The sequence below is a fragment of the Lacerta agilis genome, chromosome 10 (genome assembly GCF_009819535.1).
Source record: "Lacerta agilis isolate rLacAgi1 chromosome 10, rLacAgi1.pri, whole genome shotgun sequence".
Taxonomy (NCBI): Eukaryota; Metazoa; Chordata; class Lepidosauria; order Squamata; family Lacertidae; genus Lacerta; species Lacerta agilis.
The window spans coordinates 23,970,351-23,982,984 of NC_046321.1; the positions used below are offsets into that span (position 1 = coordinate 23,970,351).

The following is a 12,634-nucleotide window of genomic DNA, read 5'->3' on the forward strand; positions in this document are numbered from 1 at the left end:
GGGTGGCAGTCCCGGAACGGTAAAATTTACAATATCCAGACCCCGAGGTGGGAGCTCGGGGGCAAGGGACAAGGAATTAAGATATTTACAAGAAGAAGAAGTATGGTACAAAGAAGCGGAGGAGCCCAGAAAAGAGATGATGTGTATCCTGAAGCTCGATGCAAAGTTTGTTGTGAATGCTGCCTGGATCTGTGGACATCTGGGAAAAGAAGATAACTGGAAGATTGGTTCCGGCGAAAGACAGAGAAAGACAATGGACAGAGGGGGTGTGGGGTGAAGTATCTAATGTAAAATTTAAATGGTCTGTTATGGTATCTGAAATCGGAGGGTGAAGGTTGTTAACTGTAAGTTTATCTTGAATAAGTAAGGAGATATTGGGATTTTATGTTAATAGCAGCATGATAAAGGACAGAAGAAATAAGTTTAGATTTTATAAGAATATTTTGTTAAGATTTATGATAGAATATGTTGATTAAGATAATTGTGTAATCTTTAATTGAAGTTAAATTCTTTTTTCAGAGAAAAGTTGTTAAGAAAGTAGATTATGGATTTAAAACCGAAGGTGAAAAGGCAGGGGAAGTCAACCGTCAAGATTCGGAAATAGAATTTTTTTTTTATGTATATAAACAAGAAGAAGAATCCTGGCGATATATGTATTTGTATTTGTTTTATATTTGTAGGTGTGGGTTTGGGTGTATGTTGTGTTATGAAAATGCCAATAAATTCTTTGTAAAAAAAACAGAATTGCCAGTGTCTCCCCACCTGTGAGTCATGACTTGCAAGTAGGCCATGTAGCCTGTGCAGATGGGTTGCAAGCTTTATAAGTAAATCCAATATAATTATTGCTTGTAATCCTTAATTGGTATGATAAATACCTCTTAACAGCTTTTTGTTTTGTTGGCATATTATAATGCTGTGTTGACACCTATTACCAAACTTCGGAAATGCTTGAGTCTTACATTTTAATGCTTGGGGACTGCTCTTCGGTGGCAGAAAAGAACCAAAGTCCAAAATTCATGTGACAGTAAATTAATGGGCGACCATACCAAGTAAATTTGGACTTGTGGGTTGCCATACCAAAAAAGTTGGAAACCTTTGGTCTACCCTGACTGGCAATGGCTGCCTAGGGCCTTAGATTCAGACAAAGGTCTTTCACATCACCTTTGAATGAAGACATCAGGAATTAAAGCATAAACCATACCATTAACTTATGATCCCATCCAGGTAGGTTTTCTCAGTTAATGCCTTCAGGATGCTGCAGTTTCAGTACACTTACCTGAGAGTACACAGACCTTTACAGCCTCTACAGGAAGTGTAGGATAATTCAGATATCCTACAATTCTCTGCAGCCTCGTCATGTGCCACTCTAGATATTCTAGATATTCCCACTGTTATACGGATTAGTTGATTTTAGCAGCTGCAGGGGGACCTAGTAATGTCCCAGAGCAGTTGTTTGAGATGATGACAGAGAAAGTTACAATATCAGCAAAGGTTTGCGGGCTCATATTTTCAGGAAACCATGAGCATATGCCATTCATTCAGCTAACTCCCCAAAGTGACTCTTCTAATCTTCAAGTTATATTTGCATTTAGTGTTTATTTTGTTGTATTGTTGTTTGTTTTAGAATGAAGTGATTAGTCAACAACTGGCTGTCATATTCACTCATTGCTATGGACCCTATCCTATTCCTAAGCTTGTTGAAATCAAACGCAAGCAGACATCTCGTTTAGGTAAGTGTGCTGTGAGTTGTAGAACATGTGTGGCACTGTCTGTTGATCCGCACTGTTGTGCAACACACATTTGGTTCATTGAGGTTTGGTCACTGGGGGAAACCAATATAAATAACAGAAGTATAGGATAATATACACATGCTTAATCATGATGGACATCGCATACAGTCAGAAATCAGAAGGGACCATTGAATCAGAAGGGGCATCTGCACTTAGCCACATGCATACATAAGGGACTGCATCCTTTCATGATCATGCCTTTATACATGAAATACACATGGTGCAGCTAGACAGAAAGGCACACCAGTTGTTCCGCAGCTCTCCTTTCCTTTGGAGGTCATCCAAGCTTGAGAATTGATGTGTTCCAGAAAACTGAAATTTTGTCATCCAGACATTACAACCCAGGTTTAGGTTTTCTTCATTGTTATGAACGGTGGAGATGGTAGAGAAAAAGAAAATTTCCTTGCCATTATACCCTAGAACCTGGTGTCTTCTGATACAATTGTTAGGCAGTAAGTTCAGAACCATAGCTGTCAACCTTTCCCTTTTTTTGCAGGAAATTCCCTTATTATAGCATTGGGAAACAGCAGGGAGTGTTGACAGCTATGTAAACTGACAACATGTAACTTGTGGAATACACTTGACACATGCTGTGGTCGTAGCTACTAGCTTAAACTGATTTTTAACAGAGTAATCCTGTACTCAAAACAATGCTACCACTACATTGGAATTCATATTGTAAGAGCATTGTGCTTTGTGTTGTCACCTTGTTGGGGATCTGAGGGCTCGTCCACACTTCAGTTGTCCCATCCCTAGAAAACACAGATCTGAGAAGTTTTCCGCTTGACCCACACTTTCTAGGCATGGGTCTGAGCTGTTTTCCCCTTGCCCCGCTCCTTTCCCAATGAAAACTCACTCTTTAGTGCTAAATTGGAGCAAATGCCAATATGGAGAAAACCCGAGTTGCTATTTGCTCCAACTGCACACTAAAGAGCAGTTTTCCCCAGGGGAAAGCAGTGGGGCAAGAGGAAGTATGGATAAGCCCTGAGACAGAGCATGGGATATATAAGGAAGAAAATCTTAAACTAGCAAGTCTAGTACTTTTTATTTAGCACTCTCATTACAATCAATGAAGGTGATGGTTATGACTGAAGTCTTTTTGGGGGGTCTTTGTCAATTATGACACCACTCTGTTGTCAAACAGAGCAAATTAAAACAATTGTCCATGCTAATGTGTGCACAAGTGGGCACAGTCTTGTTAATGATGGAAAGGTGCACCGGATTTAAAGATCTGTTGCATAGCTATGGAAGTTTAAAGAGAATGGTCTAAAAAGGAACCTGGGTCTTCCCCAGATGGTCACTATTTTGCCTGAGGGATTCAGTTGCTTACCAGCAAATTTTGGTTTGTACAAATTCACAGGGGATTAAAGTACTCCAATATAAACCCACTTAAAAAAATATTTTAAAATTGAAACTTTTTATTAAAAAGTGGCAAGAAAATGCATGAGAAAGTGTGGAATAACAATTTATAGAAAGTTGTCTAAACTCCACACAAACAAATCAGAATGAATCTCAATAAAGGCATATGCCTCTCTCAGACAACTATCATCTACCATCAGGATCAGGCACACCTGTGTTTTACCTTACTTCCAACCATAGCTGTCAACTTCCCCTTTTTTGTGAGAAATTCCCTTATTCCAGCGCCGTTTCCCATTGCAAAATAAAGGGAAAGTTGACAGCTATGGCCGTTATCCAATGCAAGAAAAAGGAAGGTTGACAGCTCTGCTCCCAACTAAAATGTTTTACCACTCATTTTTGTTTTGTGATTCCAGATCCTCATTTTCTTAACAATAAGGAAATGTCAGATGTTACATTCCTTGTAGAAGGAAGACCCTTTTATGCGCACAGAGTATTATTATTTACTGCATCCCCAAGGTAAATATACGTATTTGTAAATAAACCTGATGAAACCTAATTTGAGTGTCAGGGAGAATACAAAGCAGGAAGCATTTATAGGTTATACATTAGGAGCTTGCAGTGAAAGCTGTATTTTAGCAATAGAGAACCCTTCATAAGCTGCAGAATTTCCCTGTGGATGGTACCTTGGAAGAACAGAAAGAGACAAGCTTTGGGGCTGTAAATGTATAGGCTAGTAGAAAGATCTGTTTGGAACAAGAATTGGGCTTCAAAGTAAGGGAGGAAAGCTTGCATAGAGGAGAGGTGGGTTATATACCGTTTGCTATACAGAGCAGCCAAACTGTTTTCTTGCAGCAGAAAGTACATCTGCTGAAATCCCCTCATTTACACAACTGTTAAAGGTGCAGAGGGCCTGGCTTCTTTTCTATCTGACCACTATAGTCAAGAGTGCAGGAGCCTAGCTTCCAGTGGCTTGTCAAAATAAAAGAGTGCTGGCTGGTCTTTAAAAGGAGATGTAAGCTTGAGCAGAAAGCCTCCAGGGCCATCCCAGAGGAAGCCCTGCTCCTAGGGGATAGCAATCAACCAGGGGTCAGCAACCTTTTTCAGCCGTGGGCAAGTCCACCATCCCTCAGACCATGTGGTGGGCTGGACTATATTTTGGAAAAAAAATGAATGAATTCCTGTGCCCCACGAATAACCCAGAGATGCATTTTAAATAAAAGCACACATTCTACTCATGTAAAAACACACACCAGGCAGGCCCCACAAATAACCCAGAGGTGCATTTTAAATAAAAGGACACATTCTACTCATGTAAAAACACACTGATTCCCGGACTGTCCACAGGCCGGATTGAGAAGGCGATTGGGCCACACCTGGCCCACGGTCCTTAGGTTGCCTACCCCTGAAACCATCCAAGAGAGGTCTTTGGTGGCTGACCTTACATCATGTAGAGGGAAACATAAGAAACTCATAGCATAAATATGTAAAATGTCATATTTCCCAGGCAGTCTTTTTGTTTCCCTTGTATAATCCCCGCCCCCAAAAGAAATTGGACAGCTTCAGTAAAACATATTAGACCTAGAATGCAAATACTTTTCTTGCTGGATTTGCCAAATCTCTTGTTTCTGGCAGCCTTGTATTTTAATTACGCACCTGGCAACTTAGGCAGGAAGGAACTGCATGCAAGGGAGTGCATGGAATGTAGGTGCATCAGCAGGCTGGCGGGGTAGGACAGAGTGTTCCACCCTTCTCTGTGCCCAGCCTAGAAACCAACAGGACTCCCAGAGAAGGGAAGCCCCCTCTGCCTTGCCCAGACTAGAAATGCAGCAGAGCACTGCTGGAGGGACTGAGCTCTCTTTCTCTCTCCTCTGCTAACCTACAGCAGGCCAGTATTTTTTTGGCAGGCTAGTAACTTTTATAGGCAATTTTACAAGGCTGTTTTAAAGCTTTCTGCCTGCCAATAAGTTTCATATGGGCAGAGCTCAAAAACATTAACAATTTGTAGGCAATATAAACAAGTCTAAGCTACTGGGGTTTTTCCAGCCTTGCATATCAGCCTCTTCTGATGTTGCCACGTTGCTACCAGCGCCAAGTGGCTGTTCCTGTGCCTTTAAGAGACGCTTGATAAAGATATGCAGAAATCAGCAGATGAGACTTTTCATGATTCTTCAACAAACATAACCACTTGCTGGTTGCTATGGATCACACTCTTACTGCAGGATACCTCAGGGACCACTTTACCCCTTAACGTTCCTGCCCTGTTGCTGCAATTTTTAGGAGGGACACTATTTCTGGTTCCCCACATGCCTGAGGGCTACTTCACTTCCACTAGGAAGTAAGGGTTTGAGTCCAGTAGTACCTACCCTCTGGAAGTGCCTTCCTATGGTAAGCAGCAGCAACCATGTGCTTTTGACAGTTAATTAAAAACCTTTCCATTTAAGCAGGCTTCCCTTCATATGTGACTCTGCCGTTTATAACTCACTTTGGAATTTTATTTTGAATGTTACATTTTATGTGGTTTTTTATTATTTCTTGCATTATATACTACTTGATGGGTGCCTCTCTGGTGTTCTTTAGAAGTTTGTCCATATAAATAAATGCAGGGAGCAGCTCAAGAACTGACAACCAACAGCTTGGTGCAATTTTTTTTTTATTTTTTTTTGCATTGCATTTAGTACCCCAATCCTAGAATGCTGTCACTGTGTAGTTGAGTGACATCTTTGTTATGCTGACATAATATTGTGCTGGCATGCAAGCTGGTAGCTGCCATCCCATGAATTTTTTTCGATGGCACATTATTCTTACAATCTGCCTTGAAAAATAACAAAAATCAGTGTGTTTTAATATTTTTGCATAGGTTTAAAGCCCTCTTGTCCAGCAAACCTGCATCTGACAGCACTTGCATTGAAATCAGTTATGTGAAGTATCCCATTTTCCAGGTAAAGTTCAATACACTGCGGTGTCTTTGTATAATAAGCCAATGGTCATTTGTGGGAGAGAGAAAACAACCAGTTGGAAGCCAGATCACAAGTGAATGGTGATTAACTATTTTATGGCCTATGTATGTAATCTGTGTTGCAGTGTGATATTGTGAAGAGCCAAATAAATATGAATTATACACCAATGTAACCCAGAGCTAAGGAAATTCTCAAATATGAAATGATGACGATTAAGCAAACTAGAAGGGCTAGTTGCACAGGACCCTGGAGTACCCCTCCCCTGACCAGTAGACCTCCTCATCAGAGATCTGCGTAGTTCCATAAATTTCACTAAGTGGGGGGGTGGTTCACACAGATTTGGACTTATCTTTACAGCTTTCATTATAGTGGTTTCCACCCCCCTTTTCTGAGATTCTAGTTCCATTCCGCTTGTTGTCTCGTGGCAGAAGAAATCTGCCTCTCAGTTTGACATTCCTTTTATCTCTTCCTTGTGCCTGCTCTACATTTACCAGCTTGCTAGATGTTAAGGATGCATCTAGTTCTTTTCTGTATGGAACAGACAAAGGGTGCTTTTCAGACAGGGGCTTAATTTGCAAATGGGTCATTGGTAAAAGTCTGTATTTTTTACTTACCACAAAGTGTAAGTCTGGATTAAGGAAGGGGGAAATATGAGATGACATTTTGATGCCAGTGATATCGTGTGGACAACAAACATCTGTCTAGAAGCACCCTCGGTCCTCACTAAGCCACACGATCTCCAGTCTGAGCTTGTCTTAATACCCTGCTTGTATGCAAGGCAGAAGTGGGTCACAGAGATTTCCGTTCAGAGACAAAAGCCCACAGCCCAAAGTCTGATGTCAATAAAGGACTCGCATGTGATCTATTGCTGACTGAGATGCTACCTTCCTGGCCATTGTCTTGCCAAAGTAGTACATGCTCTGGTTATCTCCCACCTGGACTACTGCAATGCGATCTATGTGGGACTACCTTTGAAGGTGACTTGGAAACTACAATTAATCCAGAATGCAGCTGCTAGACTAGTTACTAGGAGTGGCTGCCAGGACCACATAACACTGGTTCTAAAGGATCTACATTGGTTCCCAGTACATTTCCAAGCACAATTCAAAGTGTTGGTGCTGAACTTCAAAGCCCTACATGGCTTTGGCCCTTTATACCTGAAAAACATCTCCACCCCCATCGTTCAACCCGGACACTGAGGTCCAGCGCTGAGGGCCTTCTGGCGGTTCCCTCACTGCGAGAAGAGAAATTACAGGGAACCAGGCACCGGGCCTTCTCGGTAGTGGCACCCGTCCTGTGGAACACCCTCCCATCCGATGTCAAGGAGATAAACAACGTATCTAATGTTTAGAAGACATCTGAAGGCAACCCTGTTTAGGGAAGTTTTTAATGACTGATGTTTTAATGTACTTTTAATCTTTTGTTGGAAGCTGCTCAGAGTGGCTGGGGAAACCCAGCCAGATGGGCGGGGTATAAATAATAAATTATTATTATTACCCCTATTGTTCAGCCCAGTCACTGAGGTCCAGCTCTGAGGGCCTTCTGGTGGTTCCCTTTCTGCAAGAAGTGAAATTACAGGGAATCAGGCATAAGACCTTTTTGGTGATCACACCTGCCCTGTCACCATCAGTTTGGTGATAGTCTGAAATAGCTGGACCTTACCACTATTTTATCTTGTGTGCAGTAGCCCACAAATGGGGTGGGAAGAAGAAATATGGAAACTACGCTTGCATTTTTTGTGATCTATCAATCTCTTTGTTATTTCAGCTCATAATGCAGTATCTGTACTATGGAGGTGCAGAGTCACTTCTCATTAAAAACAATGAAATAATGGAGGTAAGAGGCAGCTTGCACTACTGGTTCATTATAAATATGCAAAGAAATAGTAAAATAAAATAGTAGACTTCATCAGCTGTGAAAGCGCTGTGATTCCATGTGAAATAAATTAATGAATCAATCAATCAATTGTCGCAAATATGAAACTGGGAGGAAATAGAAAAAGGAGAAGTTCATTCACCAGATCAAAGTTCAAAGTGTAGTTCAAAGCAGTCACAAAGCCCAGTTAGTCCTCCTGCTACCTTGCCTGAGTATTTTGCTAGCATAAGAACAATAGTTTTCAAAGACTTGAAAACAGTAAGATAACATAGGAAACTGCCTTATACAAATCAGGCCAATAGTTCACATAGCCTAGTAGTTTCCCCTCTGCAATGGCCGTGGTTTCATACTGGGTTTTAGTTTCCAACCCTTTCTGAAGATTCCTGAAATATGAACCTGGGGCCTTGCAGCCCTTCCCTTCTGCCTCTCATTCTGTCATTGCACACATATGCAGCCATATATTTTTGACCCACGGTGATCAAACAGGTTTTTCAAGCACTGCAAAAATCCATGCACTATTTTTTAGCAGGGAACATATTTTCATAGGGGGCAGGGGATAAACATGAGATTGCAGAAAGGCAGTAGACTTTGTCATTTTTGGGTCATCTTATTTTATGCACTTTAGATGCATTTTGAATCCCCCACATTTTCCTCATTGAAGTCTGACATTTGATCTGACTGGTTTTGTAGCTTGCCATTCACCAGCAATGAATCCTCTAGGTTTGGTCTCATCACTCTCCTTTCCTCTTTGTGGTGGTCAGAGGTAAAATAGCAAGAAGAATTATCTTTATAATATGGTGCAAAGATTTGCCTTAATTCAGCTGGGGCAGCATAAAACATTTGAAAGAAAAAGAACAGGAAATGAGGTGGGGGGTGAAAAAACTTTACTGCTAATGCACCCCCCTCTTGTTCCCCTCCCTCCCAGGACTCTGGTATATATTGTCACATGGCACCCATATCTCCACAGCAGTGCGAGATTTCAGGGGTTCCAGGCACTTACCCAGGGTCTTTGTTTCCTTTGGAAATGAGGCACAGCAAAGACTGTGGTGTCTTTATGATATATGGTTTTATTTACACACATATACAACCTTAGTCTATATGGAGGGAGTGCAGAGCCTTCACATCCTAAGAGGGTCTTGCCTTCTCCATAAGTACAACATTAGATTCAAAGAACAGAAAAAAGACATCCTCTGTGTCTCTTTGTTCCAGCCTGTCATCTCCAGCTCACATGGTGTTCCGCCCCTCCTCCTTCCTCTCACTGCTAACCCAGTGAAACTGTTTCCTCCTACATATGTCATCCAGACTTGAAATCCGAACCTTCTTGTCCACCAGCACATAGCTGGAGGAGGGACCCCAGCCTTCCTTTGCCTGGCAGTCAAGCTCTCTGTTGGTTTCCTTGATGACCCATCACTGGCCTTTGTCCCCTGCTAATGGTTCATTTTAGCGGCTATGCCAAACTGTCCTGGTTTGTTAAAGTAAAGGTAAAGGGACCCCTGACCATTAGGTCCAGTCGTGTCTGACTCTGGGGTTGCGGCGCTCATCTCGCTTTATTGGCCAAGGGAGCCGGTGTACAGCTTCTGGGTCATGTGGCCAGCATGACTAAGCCACTTCTGGCGAACCAGAGCAGCGCACAGAAATGCCGTCGGAGTGGTACCTATTTATCTACTTGCACTTTGACGTGCTTTCGAACTGCTAGGTTGGCAGGAGCAATGGGAGCTCACCCCATCACGGGGATTTGAACCGCCGACCTTCTGATCGGCAAGCCCTAGGCTCTGTGGTTTAACCCACAGCGCCACCTGGGTCCCTTTTGTCCTGGTTTGTTAGCATAAATTAAATCCAGGGGGTTTCAGCATTTGGCACTGTTTAATCAAATATTGTTTGGTTCTAACTTTTACTAAATTAAAGAATTATGGGTGCCCTTGCACCCACAAACTCTGGAACCAAAGCACATAAAAATATTTTATTTTCTCCTTTTTTCAGCTTCTGTCTGCTGCTAAATTTTTCCAGCTTGAAGCATTGCAACGACACTGTGAGATCATCTGTGCAAAAAGTATCAACACAGAAAACTCTGTGGATATTTATAATCACGCCAAGGTAAAACTGCATTACTCGTTTTTTTAAAGCGTTTTTATACCACCATTCATATGGTATCACAGTGTGGTGTACAATCAAATGTGGTATACATTTTTTTTAAGCATGCCCAACCGACAACTGAGCAGAGGATTTCTACCTCAATGTAAATAGTAACTTTGTAGCCTAGCCAGGAACATGCTCACAAGACTCCAATGGCACGTTCCCTCCTGGCATTCACCAGGAGTGGTGTTCTGGGCAGATATACTCAAGAGTCTCTCCAGCTGTCACTGAAGTACAACATGGGCTTCTTGTATGTGATATTTTCATGTGTTGCTCTTTGATTGCAGCTCCCACAACTCCTTAAGAGTCTTCACACCACTGCCTAATTTGTCCATCCACATCCCTTTTTGAATTATCTAGACAGCCATGTTTCAAATTCCTTACTGTGTGTGAGCCTTGAGTGGGAAATCACAGCCATCGCTTTTATCATTCATGGTATTGAGCAATGGAGCCACTGAACTTAGGCAGGCCCAGTAGAATTTCTGGTGTTTTTGTCATTGAAGGGCAAACTTCCATGCTAAATTGCACACTTACATCCAAAGGTCCCTTCCATTTCAGCAGCTGAGAGCAGTGGAGGTTACTGTTGAAGAAAAACAAGTCCAAATCTCTTGCCTTGCCTGCAGAACTACTTCCATGGAGGGTAGACAAACAGAAGTACACACACCACATTGCTAGACTATGGAACTTGGGACCACACCATATAGTGATCGCCACCAGCTTGAATGGCTTTAAAAGGGAAACAAGCAAACTCATAGTGGAGAAAACTATCAATGACTGCCAGTCAAGGTGGCTGTGTTACTTCCAGTATCTGGGGCAGTATGTCTCTGAATATCAGTCATGAGTGGGAAGAGTACTGTTGCACCCATATTCTACTTGTGGGTTTCTCATGTGCTTCTGGTTGGCCGCTCTAAGAACAGAAGAATTGTTTGGTTTTCTTCATGAATTTATAATCCACACTATATATATGAAGTACAACATAGAAGCATATAATCAACAAAAAGATCCATTAAGAACTTCATTAAAAACACCCACAAAATGTTGTTATTATAGATGGGCCTTTGGTCTGAACCAACAGGGCTCTTCTGAAGTTCTTATGAATTCTGGCCTATACCTGTGTATAAACCTGACTAATTTTTTTTCCCCCTTTCCTTTTCTCTCTCCCCCCCCCCACCCCACCCTGGGCCTCATTTCCTCTGTCTTCAGTTTCTTGGAGTAACAGAACTAGCTTCCTATTGTGAGGGTTACTTTCTAAAAAACATGATGGTCCTCATAGAAAACGAAGCTTTCAAACAGCTGCTGTACGACAAGAACGGAGACTCGTCTGGCCAAAATGTACTACAAGATTTACAGAGGACGTTGGCATCACGGATCCAGTCGATTCATTTGTCGTCTTCAAAAGGCTCCATTGTATAAAGTTCAGGAAGAGCCTGATGTTTCTGATGGGGGGGGGAGGGGAAGCACTGCAAATGAAAATGTTGCTGGTGCAGTTTCTTAAGAGAATATACAACGCTATTTTTTTCCTACGGGAGTATTACATTGCGGTTGTGGGCCAAAGGTGCTGTCACTTGCTTGAAACTTCCCTTGGGCAAAAGGTTATGGTACATGTGACTCCTATGCATTTTTGGAACTACAAGGATGTATTACTGTTCTGTGAATTGCTGTTCAGATTCTGAACACGGAAGTGCTGTCGTGCAGCTAATGCCAACTGAAGCTGGGCCATGCACCCGTACATAGCAGAAGCCCGTCCTAGACCAAGAATGCCACGAAACAATTATTTGACAAAACCAACATATCAGGTTGTTTTTGTAACGCAGTGTCATACTACTACTTCTTTTTTTTTAGACCTGCACTCTTCCTGCCCCATTGTCCATTGTATTGTGCATTTGAGAAACATAAGATCTGGTAGTATGGCGATTTTTTTTAGTGGTGGGAACTTTTTAAAATTGTTAATTAAAAAATGGGGTGGCCTTGTAGGGTTCCCTCCCACTTTATTTTATTAAGCTCCAAATTTTGCTTTCAACATATTTGAGAATGTATGTTACATGTTAAGTTTGGGGTTCATTTTTTTCCCCATTTTTTGGTTTTTTTTTTTATGGTAAGGTGTACACTGTGTCAACATACATCTGAAAAGGTTCTGCTCATACACTTTACTTTTAAAAGTGGTATAATCCTGCCCCAATGGCTCACAGTTACACCAAAGAGGTGCATTACCAAGGACTCAGTAGTTGGGGTGGGGACAATTGCATGCTAACTGTGGTTTGGGGTTTAAAACAGCAATGAAATTTTAACATGCATTTGCATGGTAACGGTACCTGTGAAATGTTATGTTTGTGCTTAATTTTGCCAAGAAAAAGAAAACAATGCAATGTTAGTTCTTTGTCAAACTCCATTTGTGAAATATATTTCAGAGTTTTGTGTTCTGGGGGTTCACAATTCCCATGGAGAATAATTTTAGAGAAGATGATTTGTAGTTATTATATGAGAGAGGTCAATACTGGGTCAACAATTCATGGGAAATGT

The 12,634-nt window shown here is 41.7% G+C and overlaps 1 protein-coding gene across 3 annotated transcripts in view; it reads left to right on the forward strand.

The window, feature by feature from the left end:
* The window catches only part of BTBD11 (BTB domain containing 11), a 201,228-nt gene extending 189,051 nt beyond the window's left edge, over positions 1-12,177 (forward strand). For 2 of the 3 annotated variants that reach the window (XM_033161577.1, XM_033161576.1), the window contains exons 13-18: positions 1,625-1,730; positions 3,563-3,665; positions 6,007-6,088; positions 7,874-7,942; positions 9,962-10,075; positions 11,318-12,177. In XM_033161577.1, coding sequence (XP_033017468.1) covers positions 1,625-1,730; positions 3,563-3,665; positions 6,007-6,088; positions 7,874-7,942; positions 9,962-10,075; positions 11,318-11,527 — 684 coding nt within the window. In that variant the 3' untranslated portion in view covers positions 11,528-12,177. The remainder of the gene's footprint in view (positions 1-1,624; positions 1,731-3,562; positions 3,666-6,006; positions 6,089-7,873; positions 7,943-9,961; positions 10,076-11,317) is intronic. The other variant, XM_033161575.1, reaches the window with a different exon arrangement.
* Positions 12,178-12,634: the final 457 nt, after the last annotated feature.